The sequence below is a fragment of the Sycon ciliatum genome, chromosome 9, assembly GCF_964019385.1.
Source record: "Sycon ciliatum chromosome 9, ocSycCili1.1, whole genome shotgun sequence".
In the NCBI taxonomy this organism is placed as follows: Eukaryota; Metazoa; Porifera; class Calcarea; order Leucosolenida; family Sycettidae; genus Sycon; species Sycon ciliatum.
The window spans coordinates 11,543,603-11,568,814 of NC_088651.1; the positions used below are offsets into that span (position 1 = coordinate 11,543,603).

At 51.1% G+C, this 25,212-nt stretch overlaps 1 protein-coding gene across 1 annotated transcript in view; it reads left to right on the forward strand.

The window, feature by feature from the left end:
* LOC135824255 (uncharacterized) overlaps positions 1 to 25,212 on the forward strand; it is a 371,974-nt gene that overhangs the window by 247,767 nt on the left and 98,995 nt on the right. Inside the window, exon 10 of the mRNA XM_065336986.1 lies at positions 4,484 to 4,558. Within this exon, the coding sequence (XP_065193058.1) occupies positions 4,484 to 4,558 (75 nt within the window). The remainder of the gene's footprint in view (positions 1 to 4,483; positions 4,559 to 25,212) is intronic.

Sequence of the window (25,212 nt, forward strand, 5' to 3'; positions counted from 1 at the left end):
TGGTGTTCCGACTACTTTTCCGAACGAAAAATGCGAAACTACGCAATCCAGTTCGCGAACTGAAAAATGTTTGCGAACGCGAACGCGAATTTCGTCTTGCTAATCCTCCGTACTGTATGGTTTGTTTTCATCCTTCCGGTGGCGAATGGTATGTTGATGACCATTGAGTCGTGTCTTGATTATCCCTTCCGTTAATCCAGTGTACTCCTTCATGTCGCTGCCGGTTACATGTGCCCTGTACGCAATGCTGTACAAGAACAGTTAGTCAACTGTAACATTGATCCTTACCATGATGATGCATGTATGCTAGGAATAATACATGTGTAGGTGCTCTTGTTCATCAATAACACAACGATCGATGAACCAAAAAAATGTATCCAGAAAAAAGTTTCACTCTGGCCGACCGAGTCTCCTTTTTGTGGGGCTGCCGACCCAAAACAGGCCTATTTTTGTTTTGGCCTAATAGGGGTGTCAACGAGTAGTAGGTTACCTGTGCTACCTGTAATTTTATCGGGTAGTAGGGTAGTTGGAGTACGTACGGTGTTTTTGCAATGGTGCAGGTAAACAGCATTGCTTAGTGCTACTGTACACTTTCTATGTAGCGCAAGTGCACACTCACAGTACAAACTGTGTCAAAAAATACCCGTTAACATTCTACTCCCCATGCTAGAGTATAGAGTAGACACACACGCGTGCAGGACGCGACACACCAAAAGACAAGAGAGTGAGTTTGGAAGAATGGGAATGTCGGGCAGAGTAGCTGGCCTCAATTGAGTGCGCGTTAACGAATCGTGTGGTCGGCCTACCGAGGGCAGGAGCTGTATATGACCAAGTGGGTCGGCCTGCGCTGAGCAGGAGCGGTTTGTGACCCATGCGAGTTGGTGGGTCGGCCTGCGTTGAGCAGGAGCGGTTTATGACCCATGCGAGTTTAATAGTAGTGCGCGAGAGGCCAGTTACGGAGGGGTGCCCGCATCCATGTGTTTCAAAATATATGGAGTGGAGTGTAAGAGTAAGAAATGGGATGAGGAGGGTGGGTCAGAATTTGAAAGCTGACTGCAGGCAAGGAAACTGGAAAGACAGCAAGCTCTGTTGTGCGCACAGGAAATCTGCGCATGCGCAGAGCAAGGGCATGTGATGTCTATGATACACAGCAGTATGTAGAGAGAGAGCAAGATCGTGCACACACGTAAGGAGGGTTATGCAACCCGTTATAAAGGCCAACAGCGAAGCAATGGTACGTGACTGTTAACAACGGTAAACTCCTACATTAACCGAACATTTAACATTCTACTCCCCATGCTAGAGTATAGAGTAGACACACAAGCGTGCAGAACGCGACACACCAAAAGACAAGAGAGTGAGTTTGGAAGAATGGGAATGTCGGGCAGAGTAGCTGGCCTCAATTGAGTGCGCGTTAACGAATCGTGTGGTCGGCCTACCGAGGGCAGGAGCTGTATATGACCAAGTGGGTCGGCCTGCGCTGAGCAGGAGCGGTTTGTGACCCATGCGAGTTGGTGGGTCGGCCTGCGTTGAGCAGGAGCAGTTTATGACCCATGCGAGTTTAATAGTAGTGCGCGAGAGGCCAGTTACGGAGGAGTGCCCATGCCGACATTCCCATTAGGGCCAGAGGAGATAGCGGGTGATAACAGCCAATATAGATGGTAAGTATGTATTGCACAAGAGCGTTGTTCTAGAGGCATAAAGTCAGACTGATATTGTGGAGTAGGATCGACAGAGAACGCTATCTGCATCCTAAGTGAATGTCTTTGCACTTACTCGGTGATCGGCTGGACCATGGTGTCAGGTCGCTCCGCAGCTGTAGGAGCAAAGGTCCTGAAGGCATCCATCTTGTTCCGGGACAGGGCATCAGCGATGGTATTGGAAATTCCTGGCAGGTGCGATGCTCGGATCAGGAAATTGTGCTTCACACAGATTGAGTACAGGGTGCGGATGAGTGCCATGACTGCAGGAGACCGGCTCGTGCCCGTCTTCAGGCACTCCACGACAGCTTGGTTGTCGCACTGAAACTCCACACGCAGCCGCAGCCACTCGATCCCCCATGTGGCGCAGGCCGCGACAATGGCGAAGAGCTACTTGTAGGTAATGCTTAGTTCCAGTTGCTGCGGAGACCAGTCACCTCTGAACCAGCGACCATTGAAGAAGGCTCCATATCCAATGGTGCCACTTGCGTCGGTTTGCAACTGGAGGTCAGCGCTGGGCATCCACTTCTCCAGCAGGAAAAATGACTTTCCGTTCCATGTTGACAGAGTCTGGTGCCACCAGCTCAGGTCGCCCTTGGCTGAGGCTGAGAGGTGCAGCATTCGGTGAGATGACATCTCAGATGTGGCCTTGTCGAGGTCATACAGGCGGCGTAAGAATGTACGGGCGGCAGGAATTGCTCTGGAAGCGAACGAGAGGTGGCCCAGGAGTGAGGCGAGTTCGCGTTTGAGAACGCAACCCTTGTCGAGGGTGGTAGAGACTAAACGACGTAGGGCCAGAAGCTTGGACTGAGGCAGACGCACTTCCAAGCGATCGGTGTCCAGTTCCAAACCGAGGAAGGTGAGGACAGTGGAAGGGCCCTCAACTTTCTCTGTGGCGACAGGTATGTTCAAGAACTGGAACAAGTCCAAGATGATGGCCTTGTGCTTGGCCACCAGGGAGGTGCTTGGTGGGCAGATGTCGAGGAAGTCATCGAGGTAGTGCATTACGTCGGGCAAGGAGCCGACATGGACAAGGACACAGTTGATAGCCGTTGCCAGCTGGTTGAATATGAATGGTGAGGAGCGGAGACCAAATGGGAGGACCTTCTTGTAATAGTACATGCTGTTCCAACGGATCCCGAGAAGATGCCAGTCCGAGGGGGCGACGGGATACAGGCGAAATGCATTACGGATATCTACCTTTGTCAAGAGCGAGCCCTTGCCGAGGCGCATAATGGCGGCAATTACGGTGTCCACGGAGTCGTAATGCAGGCTGAACGCGTGGTATAGCATCGTTGACACTGCTGCCATCGGGAGACGACAGGTCATGTATCACACAAAGTTTTCCATTGGACTCCGGCACAACACCCAGACCAGATGTCTGCATGCACAGAAAGGGTGGCTCCGGAAATGGACCTGCTGTTTGGCCAGCTTCACAACATTCGGTCAAATAGGAAGAAACATACTGCATATTACGGATAGCCGACAGGTGATTGGGAGAACTATGAACACCAGATATAGCAGCAGAATGGCCTATCGTGAAACCATGACACAACCCATGCAACACAAAGTGAGAGTTGGAGTGATCCGAATGACGGTTAAGGATCCCGGCTAATCGGCGTACATTGATGGGGGTCTCCACAGAATGTTTACGGAGCAAACGCTGAGGTGGCGGACTGTCCCCTGCCACATTTGACTTCTGGGTGCTTCCCGCGGCATTGAAGGCACACATGGGCAGGATAGCAGAATGAGTTGTTGCACTGGTCCTTGTTGAAGTTGCGGCAGATAGGCTTCCCAAGATGGGTTGGCGCGCTGGACTGCGGCGGACCTCCACTCCCAGCGCCGACGGATGGAGGCCCTGGTCTAAAGGGACACCGGGCCTGGGCCACTGGGTGCACCAGAGAACAGCGCGAACATGGCGGGCGACCACGGCTGGTGAATGACGACTGCCACAAATTAGAGTCGATGACAGCCCAGTCGTACGACAGTGGTTGGGAGGCTATGGCGCGGCGGAAACGCCTGTCATAACTTAGCCATGCGTCCACCTGATACGAGTTATTTGCATCCAGAATAGTGGCCTGATATGCCAGCAAATCATTCGCCCTATCTGGAGCCGCTGCGACAATTATTCTTGTGTAGACAGTAAACGCCTCGAGCCATGACGCTACATCGTGGACATGGCGGCGCTGGGCCTGAGTTGGCTTCTGTACAAGTTGGACAGAGCGGTTGGCCCCTACAGCTAGCTGGACCACATCAGGCTCCACACCCAGCTGGTCCGGGAGGAGGTCGTCGAAGTCAATAAACTCGCCGCGTTCAATTCGCCCGCGGAGTTTATCAGGTACAGAGAGCGACGGACGAGCAGCCGGCGGATGGCCCAATGCATGAACGGAGATGGAGTTGACAAGCGGCACGACGGCTGAAGCAGATTCCAACTGCTCTACTCGCTCCATCAGGGGCTGGAGGACCTGGCCGACGGTCTGAGGAACAGCCGAAGCAAGTACATCAGGGACCACACTCAAGGCGGCGGCAGAAGAAACTGACGGCGCAACGTCGGAGACAACAGAGGCCGTGGATAATGGAGTACCGGTTGGTTGACGACGAACAGGAGTTGGCCTCGATATTTTTCGATTCATGATTGTTTCATTGCTCTATTTATCGTATTGTTAAAACTCCTTTCTCGCAATAGAACTTGGAGTGGGAAAAATCTTCTCAGAATAAATTCAAAACTTTGCGTGACGAACCGCTTAGCAAGTTATTCGTTTTTTCCTTTTCTTTTTCTTCAGAGACTTATCTTTCAACTTGCTGAAATCAGTACCCACGCAGATGATGGTGAACGCAGTACGCAATCTGCAAACTCTGTAAGTTTGCAACTAGTTTTCATGCAAGTAAATGGCCCAGAGTAATACCTGAGCTTCATAAACGACCACCTGCCCTCAGCAAGTGAACAAAACCTCACCTAGAAGCCACTAGCAGTCAATAGGCAGTGCTTCAGTCCTGTGTGAAGATTTTGTTTTCAAGATTTAGACATAGATAACTCTGAAGCTTAGCGCCGAGCAGATACAGTTACCAGCGCCCTGTTGTACATGCTGCTGAACCGTGATAGATGCTGCTGCGCTTTTGCAACAGTTGTACTCACAGGCATTCTAGTCACTCGTTTGTACACACTACCTGCCCCCCCCCCCCCCCCCCCCCCATTGTCTGCTGTCTTGGCCTCCCCACGATTGTGTTGATATTTTAAATCTTGAGTTGTGCAACAGCAGGGATATCTGGGATTTGAAGAGAGTACGAAAAGGGATGTAGCGAAGCTGGGTGGACAAGCAACTAAAGTAATGAAGGGCCTTGTACAGGGAAGAATGGAGAGAGCGATCAGTCTGCGGAGTTGGCAAGTGCCAAGTACGACAGCGACGTAAATTATACTTGGTCCGCCAAGTTAAGATTGGCGCTTATCTTCTCACTTGGTTTTTCGGTGTTCTGCCTGTGTCAACGGCATGGAACCACCGATTCACCATCTGAACATAACCATTGATCATTCCATCCTACGACATGGCAGCACAAACCATCACAGAAGTTGCGATCGGTTCGTTTCAGTCTTTTTGACTCAGCTGCCGCCTACGAACACTTCCGTCAGCGCAAGAAAACACTGCAACTTCCGCTCGAGTCCGTAAAATAGGTCAGGTTGGTTGCATTTCAGAGCGATGGAGAATATAGTTTCTGTCTACTTCCAGCTGTCTGATGGCAAGGATTGTTTACCCCGGGGAGGTATAGAAAAGCTGAAAAAGCGCTTCGCGAGCTTGAATTTCAGTGCTCAGTGCACAGCACAGCGCCTAGTGAAGGGCTATCACCAGCAAATCGCCGACGAAGAAACGGCAGGTCAAGTTGACATCTCCAGAAAGTGAGACCAATCTGGCGGACACACTTTGAAGCTCACAGAGGACAGGGCAAAGGAACTAATCAAAATAAACACCAAGTCCTGAGGGAAACACTCGTGCAAAGGACTTTCAGGAAACTAGCCTAAAGGACTGGTGCACGGCGTTAGGACTTACTAACACTTAGGCGCAGTATGCACAGGTGCTACATCAAGCGGAAGCTATCACTGCGCTGCATGTACAAGCACCAGCGGCTCGCGTGGGTGCTGATCAGCAAGTACGACAAGCGCAAGAGGCGATTTGAAAAAAGGAGACTGATATGGCGTGGCCTTTTGTCTCAAACAAAGTCGCATTATTTCGACGAACGGGGATAACACTTACAGCCAACATGCAGGCAGTCTCACTCAGCTTCTAATTGGCAAGGACTTAGGTAACAGGCACGCACTACCTTTGACCGTGATTCGAGACGAGGAGAAGTGGAACAGGCTATGAAGCGTGCAGCAGCTGTCCGGATCGAACGTTTTTGAGCTCTTCCTCCGGTGACGATAGTGGCGAGGAGGATGTGTAACTGGCTTGAATTCTCGACTGAGTTGCTTGCTGACAAGTAAATAATCATGTACATAGTGCTTTGGGATCGTGGCTTGCTTCAAATATTCGTATTTCCTTCCAAGTGTGAAGATAAGCGCCAATTGTAACTGGGCGGACCAAGTACGAAGGTTGCACGCTGCAAGCAGGTTGCAGCGAGACTATATGTGGTTGGGCATAAAATCGGTTGTGGCGACAAACGCGATTAGGCCGGCTGTAGGGACGCCGTAATGTCGCACTCGCCCCAGCACCATTCAAACAATTCCTTTTGGCAGTTCACGGCACGAACTTCAACAAAACCCCGTGAATGCGTACCAGGGGAAGGCCAGACAGCATGTCTCTAGACATCAATAGGCATCGTATGAAAAGCCAGTCAATAGCACTAAAGAGCGAAAGCCTTCGTCACGGTTCGGTTTCACTCGCGCACCGGGCCCGAGCTGGCAGCACAAACAAACGCCGGGCGCGAGCTGGCAGCACAAACAAACGCCGTACTCACACGAGACCGTTGGGCCAACGGGTGGCCACAGCCGTCAAAAACAGGAACAAACCCATCCACGGCTCTTTCTCTTGCTAGCTGTGCTGTAGGTGTATCCAACTGTTTTGCAATTTCTGTGCTCCGAGCCAGGAAAACGCAGGACAAGACGAGGACTGATAGTAAAAGCCCAGCGAGTGCAGATGCGATGCACGGACGAAGAGAGCTATTTCGATGTCGGAAAAGAAATGAACGAGCTCGAAAGATCATATGAGAGAGCGGAAGGCGGAAGGGACAATCACAGATCTAGCTGGTTTATACGAAGCAGAGAGCAATGCGAGAGAGAAGGATAAGATGATTAGTGAGCTGGATGTACTCCAGAGGCAATATGACGAAGCGACGGACTTGGCGTTTGAAATTGTAAGAACAACTCACCGCGTGCCAGTCACCTCAGCTGAAACGCAGCAGTATACCGGTAATTCGCATCAACAGTGCCGCGATGAAGCCAGGGAAATCGGCGGCTGGTGGCCAGGACATGTTTACAGCAATGAACTGTCCGCAGAACCACTGCCTGGGTTTGAGTCACAACCGGGATTGCTGGCCAGATCGCTACAACAACGAGACGTGAACAGGTCCGCCAGCGGAGAGGCAACAAATGCAACTGATCAACAACACGGATGACCGCACAGCAGTAACAGGGCATTAAAATATTTCAACAGCTACTGGTACCATGGTACTGGTGGTACCATCCCAGGCAGAGGTCACCAGCGCATTGCTGTCCAGTCCAACATTGGCCAGTATACAGATGGTTCTGCAACAGTGACCATGACAAGTGCCACTACACGTGTTACATCGGGTTCAGCAAAGCACAATCACAGGGTCGGAGAAAACTACCATCACAAGTACATCTGGAAGAACAGTCCGAAAGCAAGCGAGGCGCGGGAAAAGAACACCGCTCCACTAGAAGTTATGCTGATTCAGAGACCGCGCATGCGGACTGGTGTACACACAATAATGATGTCATGCAACTACACATACACTACAATCTCCCCCTTCAAAAACACAAGGGAGAGCCTAACAGAGGGAAGGACAGTGTGCGAAGAGTGAGCATTATGAGAAGGCGGCTGAACATGAACAAGAGAACAGAGCGGTGCTCTAGAATAGTTCAGTCCCTGTAGCGCTGTGGCTTCAGTGCGTGACGCCTTGATGGCGTCCGAGCATCACGTTGCTGAACTACCTTCTCAGGATCAGAGGGAAGCTCAGGAGACGTTCCCGGATCACAAACACGCAGCTGGTCCACATGTCTACGCACAATGACACCATTGGCCAGCTTAACTTCGAAAGACTTGGTGCCTTTCCGCTGCAATACGGTGCCAGCTGACCACTTCTGAGGCTGGTTGAACATCCGCGCATAGACGGCGCTGCCTTCGTCCAACCCTTTTGCTGGCGGCTGGTGGCAGGCAGCGGTGGTGGTATTCTTGGCTTGCGGCTGTACCAGGTGCAGTCTGGTCTTGAGCTCCCGTTGAAGGAACAATGCCGATGGAGTTTCTCCTGTTGTTGCGTGAGGAGTCGAGCGATACCGTTCCAAGAACGTCTGCAGTGCCTCGGTCCAGGACAGTAGACCACGCTTCTCACTCAACAAGGCAGCTTTGAATGTTTGGACACAGCGTTCTGCAGCTCCGTTGGTTGCGGGGAAGTATGGTGCACTGCGCAGGTGGATGATACTTCTCTCAGCCATGAAGTTGCTTTCACTCCACGGACGTGAACTGCGGGCCGTTGTCCGTCACGATTGCATCAGGAGAACCATACGCCGCAAACAGCTTCCGGAACTCTGCGATAGTCGTCTTGCTGGTGGTGGAGGACATAGGAATCACTTCCAACCACTTGGAGAATGCATCAGTCACGATCAAATACATTCGTCCGTCCATTGGTCCAGCAAAATCGGCGTGAATGCGACTCCAGGGTGCTGCTGGATTGGGCCAACGTGTCACCTCCACTGGTTGATAACGATTCCTGTTCACTTGGCATGCATGGCAGCTTCGGATGGCTCGCTCCACGTCGCTGTCAAGACCTGGCCACCATACATGGTTCCTTGCCAAAGCCTTCATGCGCACCATACCAGGGTGTGCAATGTGTAACTCTTGAACGAGCCGGGGCTGAAGCGTGCTAGGCACCACCGTGCGAAATCCTTTCTGAAGGCAGCCCTGCACTACTGTGAGCTCCTCTGCGATGCGGTGGAAGGGCTTCAGCTCTGAGGGGACAGGCTCGGGCCAACCATTGGCGACATGCTGCAGTACCTGCTTGAGCACGATGTCCTTGGCCGTCTCTGCACTGATGTCTGCTGCGAGGACTGGCAGCTGATCCTGGTGAGTCGTCAGAATCTCAGACACCTCACACACATCAACGCTATGCGAATCAAGCGACATGCGTGACAGGTAATCAGCGTTGGCGTTGGCTTCAGTCGTCTTTACCATCACATCGTATTGACACGCTGATAGTGTTACAGCCCAACGCTGCAACCGCATGGCTGCGATTGAGGGATGCCTCTCTTTGGACCGAAGATTACGGCAAGAGGGCGGTTGTCGGTCACCAGGTTGAAGTGCCGTCCATAGAGGTACAAGTGGAACTTGGTGACACCGAACACGATAGCAAGCGCTTCTCGTTCCAGTTGGCTATAATTGCGCTCGCTGGTTGTCAAAGAGCGGCTGGCGTATGCGATTGGTTGCTCCTGTCCTTCCGGCATCACATGGGACAAGACAGCACCAATTCCTGTGCCTGATGCATTGCAGGTCAGACGTAGCGGTCGCGAAGGGCTATAATGAACTAGAACTGGTGGTGCACTCAGAGCTGACTTCAAAGCTCTGAAGGCTTGCTGCTGTGGCGCTTGCCATTTCCAGACGGTGTTACGCTTCTGGAGATCGTAGAGAGGCTGTACGAGCGAAGCCAGGTTCTCAATGAACTGGCCATAATATTTCACCAGACCCAAGAATGACTTGAGCTCCGTGACATTCGTCGGTGCACGTGCGGTCTGAACCGCTTGCACTTTCTCATCGGTGGCGTGTAGACCCGACGCGTCAATTTTGAAGACGAGGTACTGGACTGAGTCGGAGAAGAACATGCATTTCGATTTCTTTAGCTTCAGACCAGCTTGCAACAGAATCGACAACACCGTGTTCAGACGTTCCAGCAGTAGTCTGCGAGTGGGTGCAGCGATCAGGATGTCGTCCAGGTACTTGGACACACCTTCCAAGCCAACCAGGAGCTTGTCCATGATTCCTTGGAACACCGCTGGAGCCGATGCAACACCGTAGGGCAGACGATTGAACTGGTACAGGCCCTTGTGCATGTTGATGGTAGTCATCTTCTGGGACGCCTCATCAACGGCACTTGCAGATACGCCTGCGACAAATTGCCTGCGACAAATTGCCAAAGAAAACGGCAAAGATCTCTCTTCGCGAAGAGTGGACCTCGCAGTTACAGGAGTGGCATGTGCACAGGCCAACAGAACTAAGAACGCCAGCAGGCCAATCCTCCAGCCCCACATGGCAGCTATGCGCAATGCACTGATTAGGTCTAATCTCAACGCTACCGACCGAGCCATGGTATGGGCAGCTATTTGCCTGGGCTTCTTTGCCTGTCTCCGGGCAAGCGAATACACTTCCACAACCGCCACAACCATGTTAGACGGAGGCCTCCGAACAAATGACCTCTCCGTCACGCCGCAGGCAATACAGGTCACAATCAAGAAGTCCAAGACCGACCAACTCGGCAAGTGTCACTCCGTCCGGCTCACAACCACCAACTCAACGGTTTGCCCGGCCAGAGCCATGCATACCTATCTCTCCAGACGCGCCAACCTGCCCAATAGACCACTGGTCGTCGAAAGCTGTGGCAATTTGCTTTTCGCACACCTCTAATCCGTCAGCTCCTGAGCAGCGCAGGGTACCCACCGAACCAGTATCCACTGCACGGCATCAGAGCCGGACCCGCAACAACAGGAGCATTGAGCGGCTTCACCGAATCCGAGATCATGAAACTCGGCAGATGGCGAAGTGCCTGCTACAAGCACTATGTTCGCTGTGGAAAGTAACTGTTCACCGTCCGCAGGCGCGCAAGCGCGCACAGCCACATACACGCACCCGCACCCGCATACACACGCACGCACACACCCACGCATGCATGCGCTTCAATACCATACTAAGGTCATTCAGCTGACCAATGCGGAATTTGGGGGCATTCGGCGGCTTGGTCTGATTCCTAGCTAGTTGGTAACCGGCCTGAGGTTTCAAAGGTTGATATGACAACGTGCAGTCATGAGCAGGGCCACCCACCATGCATTTTGGGGGCCCAGGAAAGACAGAAACGCGTTGCTAGGCAACAGCAAAAGCGCTCGGCGAGTATCACGCTACTCATGCAGCGCGCACGTTGGCGTAGGGTATCACGCTACCCTTGTGCTGCGTAGGGTATCACGCTACCCTTGTGCTGTGGGGTACCACATTACCCCTCGCTGGAATCAAACTCGCGCCCCGGATACCTTGCGCTGGCGCAAGCGCGCACAGTCACACCCACATACACGCACCCGCATACACATACACATGCACGCACACCCACGCATGCACACACACATGCATGCACGCGTACGCACACCCGCAGTCTGACACCGCGCAAGCACGCATGCAGGTACACACGCTGCGCACACGCTGGTACGCCCATTTGCGGACGTATGCGCTCACGTTCTAGCACTGACTGTGAACGCACGCCTCTGATACTTATGATAAGCTATCTGCACAACTCAGTTGCTGTGCTATAGCTCCCACCTAAGGCATCATGCCACCCATTGCTTTTGCCGACTACATGCGATTCAAACCCTTATCAGTGTCACTAAGGGAAAACAACCATACAAATGGCACGCATTTGAACTACGTACATGTACCTAAAGCGCTTGAATACCACACTAAGGTCATTCGGCTGACCAACGCAGAATTTGGGGGCATTCGGCGGCTTGGTCTGATTCCTAGCTTGTTGGTAACCGGCTTGAGATTCCCAAGGTTGCTATGACAATGTGCAGTCATGCGCATGGCCACCCAACATGCATTTGGGGGCCCAGGAAAGACAGAAACACGTTGCTAGGCAACAGCAAAAGCGCCCGGCGAGTATCACGCTACTCATGCAGCGCGCACGTTGGCTTAGGGTATCACACTACCCTTGCGCTGCGGGGTACCACATTGCCCCTGGCTGGAATCAGACCCGCGCCCCGGATACCTTTCGCTGGCCTCCTGACGGCCAAACTCAACCAACTTGTGCGCTGTGACTGGGGTTGTGCATGTATTAGCAACATAATGTGGCCCAGGCCGGCAGACTTTCAATTAGCCAAGCGAGCTACTCAGGCCAGGGTGCATGATCACTATTCGTAGCACTTATCGACCATGCAGCAGTCGGGTTAATCGTGGCGCACACAATGTGTGAAGAGTATACGTTTTTAAAACTTAAGTGTGTGTAAAGAGGAAGGTGGAGACATATTCTGGCGGCTTTCCGCTGGAGTCGTTCTAGTCTGTAAAGGGAAGTGTGTGACAACGGTGTGAGAGCTTTGCTCGCGCAATATAGGTAGTAGTTATGTCTGATAGATGTGAGATAAAGAATCACTGGTGAGTGTAGACCTTAGTCTAAAAAGAATATTGAAAGACTTGAGTGATTTTTTGACGTATTCAACATGCTCCGTGCAACGGAAATTATGGTGAAGTACAGGTTTCTGCACGAGTACGAGGGCAGTACCGCGGAATCCAGCCCGCGCCGCGATAGCGGCAAGGGCTGGATGAACAGCGGTACTGGCCGAGTATGAGTGACTGGAATGTGTTTCCCGTGTGCACCCAAGCCAAATAAAGAGATACATGACAGACACACCTGCATTGTGTTTTGTGATTGTTTTCTGGTACAGTTTTTTGTAGTAGTCCATAGTGCTTTTTTTTTCTCGCGGTGCCATTGACATTGTCGACTGGGCATCGGGCATTCTGGCTGTTCTGTTCCGATGGATTTTTCCCACGTCTTGATCGGAAACCTCGGCAAATTGCGCGGATCCTGCAGGTTGCTGAGCATTGCGAGCTTTGGTTTAGGCTTATGTCCAAGATCTCCTTCGCGAGCGACTCCGCAATAAAAGTTTCAGTCTCTTCCTCAACTTTTCGGAGGAGCTCATTCACGTCGCCAATATCGTTCAACAAAGGGGCATTGTTATCCCTACAGAGTTGCGACACCAGACCGTGCAGTTGGCACATGAGGGCCACCAGGGCATCGTGAAGATGCGTGATGGTGGTGCTTGTGGATTACTACAGTCGATATTTCGAAGTAGATGTGGTCAAGTCAACCTCAGCTGAAGCTGTGATTCCGATGATTGAAGCCCAGTTCCGCAGACACGGTGTCCCGACGAGTTTGCGTACGGATAATGGCCCACCTTTCAACTCGGAAGGGTTTGTGAAGTTTCTACACGATGGTGGTGCTCAACAGCTTCGTACCACACCACTATGGCCGACAGCTAACGGTGAAGTTGAGCGACAAAATCGATCCCTGATGAAAGTGATCCGTGCTGCATATGCGGAAAGAAAGACGTGGAAGCGGGAGGTTCAACGATTCTTGATGGCATACCGCTCAACGCCACATAGCACCATGGTAGTTGCTCCAGCTGAGTTATTGTTTGGGCGCAAAGTGCACTGCAAGTTACCAGCTCTAGGTGAACCAGCGACAATCGAGGCCGTCAGAGATCGTGACAGCGAGCATAAGCAAAGTATGTGTGACTCTGCAGATAACGCCAACAATGCCACCAGCCAGTCAACGCAGATAGGTGACTTTCGAGAAAAGGAGGAATGTGATGTTGCAGGCCTCCTGGTTAATACTATAATTATTGTAGTATTGTACTATTATAGTATCTTGTACGACATTTATTTGTGCATCTGTTTCGTTCCCTTTCTCTGTGCTTTATGTTCCTGGTTCTTGGTCTTTAGTTTTGGTCTTTGTTAGTGCTTTGGTTTGACCAGTACTGTAATAGTAATAATGTCCCAGAACATTACAAGCGGGACATTGAATAAGTTACGTTGCCAGCAGACCACCTTCTCATACGCACAGGAAACATCACTGTTGAAGGATGTGGCAGAGGACTGTGAGTTGTCACTTGTATCCACCACAGGCCGAGGACGAAAGGTGGCAGCAGCAGCCACAACCGACTAGTCATTGGCTGCGGTCACAGCAATCCGCGCCGCAGAAATTGACGCCGCGGGTGGCAGGCTGTCGCCAGAGCTGGAATCGGGTGCTCCAGCAGGGTGGCAGTCAATGTGGTGGTATTTTAGGCAGGGGGCAGGGGGCTGTGTGCAGAGTGTGTGGTTGTAGGAGGCAGGGGCTAGCAGTGCAGTTTTAGCGAGGAGTGTGTGGCTGGTGTGGGCAGGAGGTGCTGAGCAATGCGTGTGGATGTTGTAGACAGGAGGCTGTAGCAGTGTGGTATTAGCACAGTGTAAATGTATATGCTGGTGTGGGCAGGGTGTTATGAGCAAGGTGTGTGAACGTGAATGGTGTTCCATCACCTTTGACTCAGGCAGGACCGCCCTTTCCAGCCCGCGCTGTTTGATCTGTCATTGGTCAACTCCAAGGCGACAATCACGTGACATACGGGAAAGATTATTCCGAGGTGTTCCACTTTGACGAGAACTTTCCAAAAGCCTCAGCTTTCGCTGCGCTCTGCCCGACTTCGACACTGTTGGCCTGGGTCAAGGTCGGGATTTCCGAGGAACGGCTGCCATGGCCACCAGAACATTCGATCGTAGTCGACCACTCTCGGCTGGAGAGACCTCCAGCGCTGATCTTGCGCCTTACTGTCGCAATGTGGGCCATATTTACTCGATGCAGAGTGGCGACTGCGGCAGTTGCTGCCTCCTTGAAGGTTGAAAGAAGTGCAGCATCGTCTGGGGAGGCCCGATGGCGCCTCCACGCCTGTTGTTTTCTGTCAACACATGCTTGGCATTCAGGAGACCACCAGATTGGGTTGCTGGCTCGCTTCAGTACTTTGGATGGCATGAATGTTTCATTGCCTCTGTGATTTTCCTGGTGAGTTTGTCATATGAGGTGTCAACGTCATCGGTAGCAAGGAAGGACCAGTCTGGGTCGCGCAGGAAGGCGCGTAGGCAGGGCCAGTCGGCTTGCTGGTACCGCCATACTGTGCACTTGGTCGTACGATCTGGGGTTGGTGCCACATCAAAATGTGCAACTATCACTGCATGATCGGATTTGCCAAGGGTTGGATGCAGAGGCTTGACGATCTGACTGGTAAATCTGACACCACAAGGTCCAAGGTGTTGCGACCACGGGTTGGTTGTGCCGCTCATGGACGAGCTGATCAAGACCATACATGTGGCACATGTCCTCTGCATATTCACCTGCACGTGTCGTTGGACTGCTGTGGAGCCAGTCTTGGTTGTCCACATTAAAGTCACCAGCTAGAATCACAGGCGAATGTTGGCATGCTGTCGACTCGAGGCCCACAGATCTGGCGTCAAAAGGTGGTGATGTCCGTGTCTGAGCACGTTCCAGGGCGGTAAGCTGAACATATGACCACAGACTGGCCGTTGCACAGCTTGACGCTTAGCCGGATGAGCTCCTGATCAAGCACGTCGATTGTTTCCAGCTCCTGCATAGCAAGGGAAGTCTTAACCCAAACTGCCACACCACCGCCATGGTGAGTACTGTCACGCCACACGGGTGAGAAATTGCCAGGAACCGTCAGCTCTGCTTGCGTATTACTTTCTGGGGTGAGCTTGGTTTCTGTGATGATGGCGATATCAGGTTGGACTTGCTCTAGGGTGTGCTGGAACTCACCAAGTTTGGATTGCAGTCCGAATGTATTTGTGAGCAGAAGCGTTAGGCTGGGGGGTTCTGTGGGTGTTACATTATAGTTAACATTCTACTCGCCATGCTAGAGTATAGAGTAGACACACGCGCGTGCAGGACGCGACACACCAGAGTAGCTGGCCTGAATTGAGTGCGCGTTAACGCTGAGCAGGAACGGTTTGTGACCCATGCGAGTTGGTGGGTCGGCCTGCGGTTTATGACCCATGCGAGTTTAATAGTAGTGCGCGAGAGGCCAGTTACGGAGGGGTGCCCATGCCGACATTCCCATTAGGGCTAGAGGAGATAGCGGGTGATAACAACAAATATAGATGGTAAGTATGTATTGCACAAGAGCGTTGTTCTAGAGGCATAAAGACAGACTGATATTGTGGAGTAGGATCGACAGAGAACGCTATGTGCATCCTAAGTGAATGTCTTTGCACTTACTCAGTGATCGGCTGGACCATGGTGGCAGGCCGCTCCGCAGCTGTAGGAGCAAAGGTCCTGAAGGCATACATCTTGTTCCGGGACAGGGCATCAGCGATGGTATTGGAAATTCCGGGCAGGTGCCATGCTCGGGTCAGGAAATTGTGCTTCACACAGATTGAGTACAGGGTGCAGATGAGTGCCATGACTGCAGGAAACCGGCTCGTGCCCGTCTTCAGGCACTCCACGACAGCTTGGTTGTCGCACTGAAACTCCACACGCAGCCGTAGCCACTCGATCCCCCAGGTGGCGCAGGCCGCGACAATGGTGAAGAGCTCCTTGTAGGTAATGCTTAGTTCCAGTTGCTGCGGGGACCAGTCACCTCTGAACCAGCGACCATTGAAGAAGGCTCCAAATCCAATGGTGCCACTTGCGTCGGTTTGCAACTGGAGGTCAATGCTGGGCATCCACTTTTCCAGCAGGAAAAATGACTTTCCGTTCCATGTTGTCAGAGTCTTGTGCCACCACCTCAGGTCGACCTTGGCTGAGGCTGAGAGGTGCAGCATTCGGTGAGATGACATCTCAGATGTGGCTTTGTCGAGGTCATAGAGGCGGCGTAAGAATGTACGGGCGGCCGGAATTGCTCTGGAAGCGAACGAGAGGTGGCCCAGGAGTGAGGCGAGTTTTGCGTTTGAGAACGCAATCCTTGCGCTTTCAAATAGGAAGAAACATACTGCATATTACGGATGGCCGACAGGTGATTGGGAGAACTATGAACACCAATATATAGCAGCAGAATGGCCTATCGTGAAACCGTGACACAACCCATGCAACACAAAGTGAGAGGAGTGATCAATATGCCGGTTAAGGATCCCGGCTAATCGGCTAACATTGATGGGGGTCTCCACAGAATGTTTACGGAGCAGACGCTGAGGTGGCGGACTGTCCCCTGCCACATTTGACTTCTGGGTGCTTCCCGCGGCATTGAAGGCACACGTGAGCTAGATAGCAGAATGAGTTGTTGCATTGGTCCCTGTTGAAGTTGCGACAGATAGGCTTCCCAAGATGAGTTGGCGCGCTGGACTGCGGCGGACCTCCACTCCCAGCGCCGTCGGATGGAGGCCCTGGTCTAAAGGGACACTGGGCCTGGGCCACTGGGTGCACCAGAGAACAGCGCGAACATGGCGGGCGACCACGGCTGGTAAATGACGACTGCCACAAATTAAAGTTGATGACAGCCCAGTCGTACGACAGTGGTTGGGAGGCTATGGCGCGCTGGAAACGCCTGTCATAACTTAGCCATGTGTCCACGTGATACGAGTTATTTGCATCCAGAATAGTGGCCTGATATGCCAGCAAATCATTTGCCCTATCTGGAGCCGCCGCGACAATTACTCTCGTTTAGACAGTAAACGCCTTGAGCCATGATGCTACATCGTGGACATGGCGGCGCTGGGCCTGAGTTGGTTTCTGTACAAGTTGGACAGAGTGGTTGGCCCCCACAGCTAGCTGGACCACATCGGGCTCCACACCCAGCTGGTCCGGGAGGAGGTCGTCGAAATCAATAAACTCGCCGCGTTCAATTCGCCCGCGGAGTTTATCAGGTACAGAGAGTGACGGACGAGCAGCCGGCGGATGGCCAAACGCATGAACGGAGTTGGAGTTGACAGGTGGCACGACGGCTGCAGCAGATTAGAATTTGGAAGCTGACTGCAGGCAAGGAAACTGGAAAGACAGCAAGCTCTGTTGTGCGCACAGGAAATCTGCGCATGCGTAGAACGTGGGCATGTGATGTCTATGATACACAGCAGTATGTAGAGAGAGCAATATCGTGCACACACATAAGAAGGGTTATGCAACCCGTTATAAAGGCCAACAGCGAAGCAATGGTACGAGACTGTTAACAACGGTTAAGGAGGCTCCAACCCTTTGGGGGTGATTTTTTTTCTTCATAAACCCCCTCCTTTTTGTGGATGAGTGTGCTCTGTATCATGCCATGTTGCTCCACAAAAAATTTCAGGGGGTGTTTCCGCGAAGATAAGGCTGTTTGAGGTGTATTTCTAGGGGTGGGTGTATTTACCGATTTCGGCCTAAATTTGCTTGTTTGGGGGTCATATTTCAGATTTACCAGTTGTCTGGCTTCCCTTTGTGATTGCAAGTCCTTTCACACATCACAGTGAAGCGTTTGAGCAAGAAAATCTGGCAATCAGCAGTGACTTCTCAGAAAAATAGCAATTTTGGTACAAAAATGAACTTCGCAGAAATGCCCGTCCGCAAAGTACAATTGGGTGCACAGCTTCATAATTTCTTCATGGACATGCCCTTTTTATTCTATTTTTGGGATCCTCACACTTCATAGAAACTAGAAATATATAATTTTAGGTGGGTTACCGTGCATTTTAGACCTCCAAAAATAAAAATAGAACAGAAAATTGGCCGATTTTCCACCATTCTTGGAATTGCTATTTTTCAGGTAAAGTGATCATTCCATGCATTCCTGGTGGTATTACTCCCATTTTTTGTGTCAAAAGCATTGAATGGTCCCCCAGATTGTTATAGTATACATGGAGACTAGATGACGCCATGGTTCCTGGGCTTTTTAGCCCTTGATCTGGATATCGGCATGATCCATGCACAACGTTATTCATGATCCAGGCCGAGGCCTACTGACCCTGAACGCAGTTCAGACCAGCTTTGCATCACAACTCTTGCAATCGTTCACTCCTAGTATTTCTCATCAAACGCAACAGGCAAAGAGCTTGAGGAGGATAACTATTATTATATTCTGGGCCAATAACATCACAGTTTCATGTTTGTAGTACATGTACAATGTACATGCAGGTTCAACTCAATATATTGGCAATGAACGACTGCTAGTAATTGTAGCACCCATTAGGTATAATCATAACACTATTCCCAATACCATGGAACAACCACAAGTGTATGTGGGTGCATGCGCATTGCCCACATTGATACATACATGTACGCTTACATGCACATACTCACACTCACAAGCAAGTACCCCTTGCACACACAAATACATGTACGTCATATACACGCACCCGCAATAGCATACGCCCACATGTAAAATGCATGCTCTTGAGTTTAGTTACCGTATTCTGCTGTCCATGCACTTGTGTACGCGTGCGCGCGCATACACACACAACATGTACTGCGCGCGCGTGCACACACACACACAACATGTAGGCTCACACGCGTGCCAGCGTATGTGCTGCATGCACGGTGCTTATGGGTACAGGTGCATACATTCATCATAATAGGACTGATGCGAGTAGTGTAGGAATATTTTCAAATCACTGGTGCTGTACAACGCAACATTTACAAATACTTCACACTCTGAATAGAGAATAGTACTGCAAAACAACACTCAATTTTCAGTGCTGCATTTTATGCACATTATAATTCAACTGGACGCAGGTGATGACTTACTGCTGGCGACGTTGGCAGCTGACAGGTCACAGCTTTCGTAAATAGTCCAAGTCACTGAGCAGTAGCTCACCAACGATTTACCACTCACTCAAGACTGCAATGTTTTCAGCGTAGCAATATATTTCGCCACTTGAGAATTAGAAGTGGATCCACTTACCAGAGTCTGTGCACCCACTTCAGTCTCTCTCTCCAAAACGCGCTTACAATAGGTTTTGGTCCCTGGTGCTACACAGCCATCGAGACGCTTGGCTCCGTTCTCCTTGGTCATTTTTTCGTCAAGCAAAAATATTCAGGATCTCGAGAAATCGAGCTGTGAAGTCAACTTCTTGCTCACACCAGCGATGCTTTTGAAAACATGCCCTGCTCTACCCACTGACACAACGGAAGAGAGAACAACAGGAACCTCGATGGGGCCCAGGGAAGACTCAGGTGAAGAATGAAACAATATTCTCTGATATGACTGTCGATCGCGAAGTTCAAATTTTAGTAAGTTGAGATGGGAATTTCCCAACTTTTCGCACTTATCGGCAAAAACAAGACTTTTGCCTGCAAAAAACAGAGCGCCAGACCGGCTGCGCAGCGCAGAAGGTTGGAGCCTCCTTAACTCCTACGTTATAGTTCTGCATTTTTTTGTCAAATCAAGATAAAACTCTGGCAAGCGAACTGAGGCGGTGTTTACATGAGGCGTTTCAACCCGGGTTGAGTTCGACCCGGGTCAGATTTCAACCCGCCATGTGCATAAAATGAATTGCGCGTTTACATGACGCATTGCGCTTGACCCGGGTTTAAATTTCGCCCCGGGTTGATTTCAATCCTCCCCCAAGGGGAGGGTTGAAATCAACCCGGGTCAAGAAAATCGTACAAACGTACTTCTGTGCGTATCTCGCCCCAGGTTTGAACGGAACTGCAGATGCAAATTTCGCGCGAACGGATTCACGTGACCATACAGGACTTTAGAAGTGGACTTTTGGCGGCATATCAGTATTTGACTCGGGTCAACTGTCTTCATGTAAACGCTCACCTCTTTTGTCTATCGTACAGACTTTTAACCCGTGCTGAACTTGACCCGGGTTGAAATTTCTCTTGTAAACACAACCTAAATCGTGAGCCTGGTCCTAGATTTGTTTCCGCGAATCCTCCTTTTCAATCCAGTTGCCAACTCTGGTGTGGACTCAGTGCTGGCACTCCCGCCTCGACATTCAGGCGTGAACCAAGTGTGGATGGCTTCGGTGTTGATGTTGATGCCACTTCTGATAGGAGTCACTCTGTCCGTTCTAGATCTCGCTCTGCAATGTCTACTTCGACGTCCGCGAGGGGAGTTCTGGGGTGTGCTGTCATGCGATCCCTGTGTTGACAACATGTCTGGCTCAGCATCTGTCAGGTTTTCCAATGCTGAAGTAAGCTCAGTATTCCCCTCATCGACTTTCATAGTTTTCAAATTCCAATCCGTTTCGAACACTTCAGTGCTGACTGCGGATTCTCCAACATTTGACCCCACAGGAGTTGCACTCATACTACATCCAGTACTCGGGCTGGTGCTGGGCCTGCTGCTGGAGCGTGCCGAGTCTGCTGACTCCCTTTGGACTGCGGTCTGTATGGTAAGTTCACCACGTTGCACTCCGACAGTTGCGCTTGTCCTGGTGTGCGCCGTTCTCTTGGCGTATGTGGTTCCTGTGGCGAGTTTGCAATCTGCAGCGATGTGTCCTGGTTTAATTAACAGCTACAGCACGCCTGCATGCCTATTATGTTGACAGTGATTGCATCTTGTAGGAGGAAGGGACAACCCAGGGGGATCCTCTGGCAATGTTATGCCATTGGCATGACGTGCGCAAAGCAGAATACGCCGGGACTATCCAGTCTTGGTTCGCAGATTATTCCGCAGCGGCGAGTGTGTTGCGTAGGCTCCGTCGTTGGTGGAACATCTTGGCAAGTGATGGCCTAGCTGATGGATATCTCCCAAATGCATCAAAATCAATTCTTGTGGTGAAGGAGCGTTGCTATCGTGAGGCAGTTGAGCTGTTCAGCGACACAAGTGTCGTCATTACGTGTAATGGAGCTCAGTACCTGGGGGCAGCCATCGGCTCAGGTGACTTCAAGGAGAACTTTGTATCGACTAAGGTCCAGGAGTGGGCTGATGAGCTAACTCGATTGGCTGATTTCGCTCGCTAGCAGCCCCAGGCAGCATATTATGCCTGTGTCTCGGGCTTGAGAAGTCGCTGGGCTTTCCTATGCCGCGTTCAGTCTATTTCTCCGTCCCATTTCCAGCCACTGGTGGACATGATAAGCACGAAGCTTATACCAGCAATGACGGGTCGACCATCGCCTGGCACAGTGTTGAGGGAAGTACTCGCACTGCCCTGTCGTTTGGGTGGCCTGGGCCTGGTCAGCCCGATGACTTTGTGCTCCCAGTATGAGTCGTCTGTCGCCATCACAGCATCTCTCTCGGCGTATCGTGGATCGTGTTTCTGATATTGGGAATTCTCTGATTGGCATCCAGCAGAAGAAGGCGAAGATGAAGAAGGAAGTGTATCATAGCCAGGCAGAGTCGGCACGGCGTATCAGAAATGATGGGGCGGACGCCTTGTGACACACCATTGTCCTCGCCCGTGAACCTGGCGCCTCGAGTTGGCTGACTTGCCGTCCATTGAAAAGTATGGGTCTGAGGCGCGTGCGCCGGTGCCCTTCAAGGGGGGGGCCTCCCCCGTGAACATTTTCAAAAAATGAAGCAAAATCCTGCATTTTGAGCGAAAAAAGGGGAGTTCCGGGCACCCAGGAACCCATGCGGCGCACGCGCCTGGGTTTTCACTGAGCAAAGCTGAGTTCATGGACGGCTTGTGCCTCCGTTATGGTTGGATGCCGCCAATGTTACCAACTCATTGCTTTTGTTGACGGGACAATGGTATTGACCATGCCTTGTCATGTCCCCTTGGTGGTTTTACCATTATCCGCCTTAATGAGATCCGGGATGTGACAGCCTCTCTCCTTCAAGAGACCTGTCACAATGTCTCCATCGAGCCACTGCTGCAGCCACTCACTGGAGAGAGAATGAGATACAGGTCTGCTATTGTGAAGGAGCATGCGCGGCTTGATGTAGCGGTCTGTGGTTTGTGGGGCAGTCGTTTTGAGCGTACTTTACTTGATATACTGGTTTTTAATCCTCATCCACGCTCAAATCGATCTGCAACACACACACCACTGTCTATCGGCGCCATGAAAAAGAAAAGCGACGATGCTATGAAGAGAGAGTGAGAGAGGTGGAGTATGCGACGTTCATGCCTGTTGTGCTGTCGGCAAGTGGTGGCATGGGAAGAGCGGCGACATCACTCTATCGCCGAATCGCGTTATTGAGAGCAGAAAGGAGGATGGAGCAGTACTCCGATGCAATGTCTTACGTCAGATGCCGTTTCTCATTTGCCCTGTTGCGATCATGCACCATGTGTTTGCGGGGTTTGCGGGGTCTTTTCCGTGAGCGATCGGTTCGGCATCCGGAGTCTGCTTGGCTGGTTGTTGCTGAGGCCCAGGTTGCTCGCATGTGAGAATCTATAAATTTCAGCAGATTGTTTTTATTATAAATACTGGACATGGACATTGAATTAAACTGTACTCAGTGACTTTTTACATTTTACAGGCTACGTTTTATTATTGTTATTATTGTAAAGCTTTCCTTTTGATCTTGTCTCTTATTGTTGTGACCTTTCCACAAAATTGTGTTGCATTGTTTAAAAAAAAGAAAAAAAGTTGGGAGCATTTATGACAGGGTGCAGGCTGGCCTTCGTACACGAAATAAGTTGTTCGTAGAAGGTTTCATGTACGACGGAATCTGCATGTTGAGGCGGAGAGAGAATATTGCGAAGCGGGTGCCAGTCGCAATGGCCATGATTTCCTGTTTACAAATCCATGGCGAAGAGGCCCATAGTTAACTAGGCTTTTGACGAGAGAGCTTGGAAGCTCAGGGCCCTACGCTATGTTTTTTTGCCTTGATGACCTAGACAAAAAAAGCATATGGATGTTATAAATTCTTTAAAAATGCCTTTTTTTAAGACATAACCTGGGAGTCGAACCCGCACTATCGCGCCCTGCATGCATCCCCGATACACTTCGCATACATACTAATTCTTCCAAGTTGCTTCACGTTATGATCTTGCGTTTGAAAGCCCTATTTGAATATTGCGGGCAGCTGTATGTGGCCAGCTGTCTTTGATGGTACGGTACGGTAGGGGATAGGTACGGGACAGGTACGATCGAGGGTAATACGACACCGTCTCCCGCACCGTACCGTACCATCAAACACAGCTGGCCACATACAGCTGCCCGCAATATTCAAATAGGGCTTTCAAACGCAAGATCATAACGTGAAGCAACTTGGAATAATGGGTATGAATGCGAAGTGTATGGGGATGCATGTAGGGCGATAGTGCGGGTTCGAATCCCATGATATGCCTGAAAAAATAGGAGAATTGAAAAATTTATAACATCCCTATGCTTTTTTTCCCGTCCGATTCGGGATAGCGCCAGGCGTGACACAAACAAACAAACAAACACACAAACACACAAATACCAAACGGGAGAGCTTGGAAGCTCAGGGCCCTACGCTATGCTTTGTTACTTAGCTCATCGTGCATGTTGTGGGAACTGATGGAAATGTTTCCTGGGAAGGCGCTGACTCTGCCGAGCACGCGCGTTCTGGAGTCGACGGGATCAGTCTGCCGACGTTTCCTGTGACCGGCGCTGACTCGCTCGTTCACGCCTATTTTGGAGACGACGGGATCTCTCTTCCAAAGTATGTTTTTGCTGACGCATCCTATCACCTATTCGGCAACTATCATCCATTCTAATCTTCATTTCCTCCTCGTCTCCCTATTTCTTTCCAGAAAGTCTCTCTATACATCAGGGAGTCGTACTGTATTGGCAGCTCAGCTACCCTAACGGGTCACGCCGCCCACCACCCAAGCATGGGTATGATGAGGGACAGTGGCAACAGAAACAGAAAAAACAGCAAGCAGGGAGAGAAAGCAAGAGAAAGACGGCGATAGTAGTACATCTGGTGTGCGACGTATAGAAAAGAGAGATGACAAGAGATGCGCACAAAATAGGAAACAATAATTATTTTTGCAGTTCCGAAACAATCAACCAGGTGATGGAGTGTGGGCACCCGAAGTCCCACCTGGACTCCACTGGAAGAACATCCCACGCAGGGATATCAGCGATAGGCCAAGGGCGAGCGTTGAAAAACAGCCATGAGGACACATCGTCTAGAAGTCCACCGCGCTCGAACTGAAATTGCAGGTTCAAACAATTTCCCACGCGGCGTCAGGCAGCGTAACTCTTCTCCCTGCATCACCATCCATCTCCAGCAACCGTCTCCACTCACAGCTCATGCCTCTGCCACCACTGTACTCCTCCGAGCTTCGCAGTTTGAAACCATTCGGGGGTCAGCTACACCACCGCGAATGGAGAGACGAGGACGACAACGGTCGTGACTGAAAAGACACTGCCTTGGCGACCGCGTCGCGGAACCCTCGCCCCAGCAAATTCAGAAATACGCCAGGGGCAACTCTGGTGGACCCAGAGCAACCCCCTTGGCAAGACTAGTAAGAAGAACGACTGAAAACTCAGATAAAACGGAGCTACAAAAAGTGCAACCGTCCCCTTCAAGCACATATGCAACACACAGGGAGTCGTATACATGTACATAATATTGTGGCCAGCTGTTTGTAGCCAGCTGTGTTTGATGGTACGGTACGGTACGGTACGGGACAGATACGGGAGCCAGCAAATGGCCAGCTGTGCGATACGGTACGGGACAGATACGGGATAGCGCCAGGCGTGACACAAACAAACAAACAAA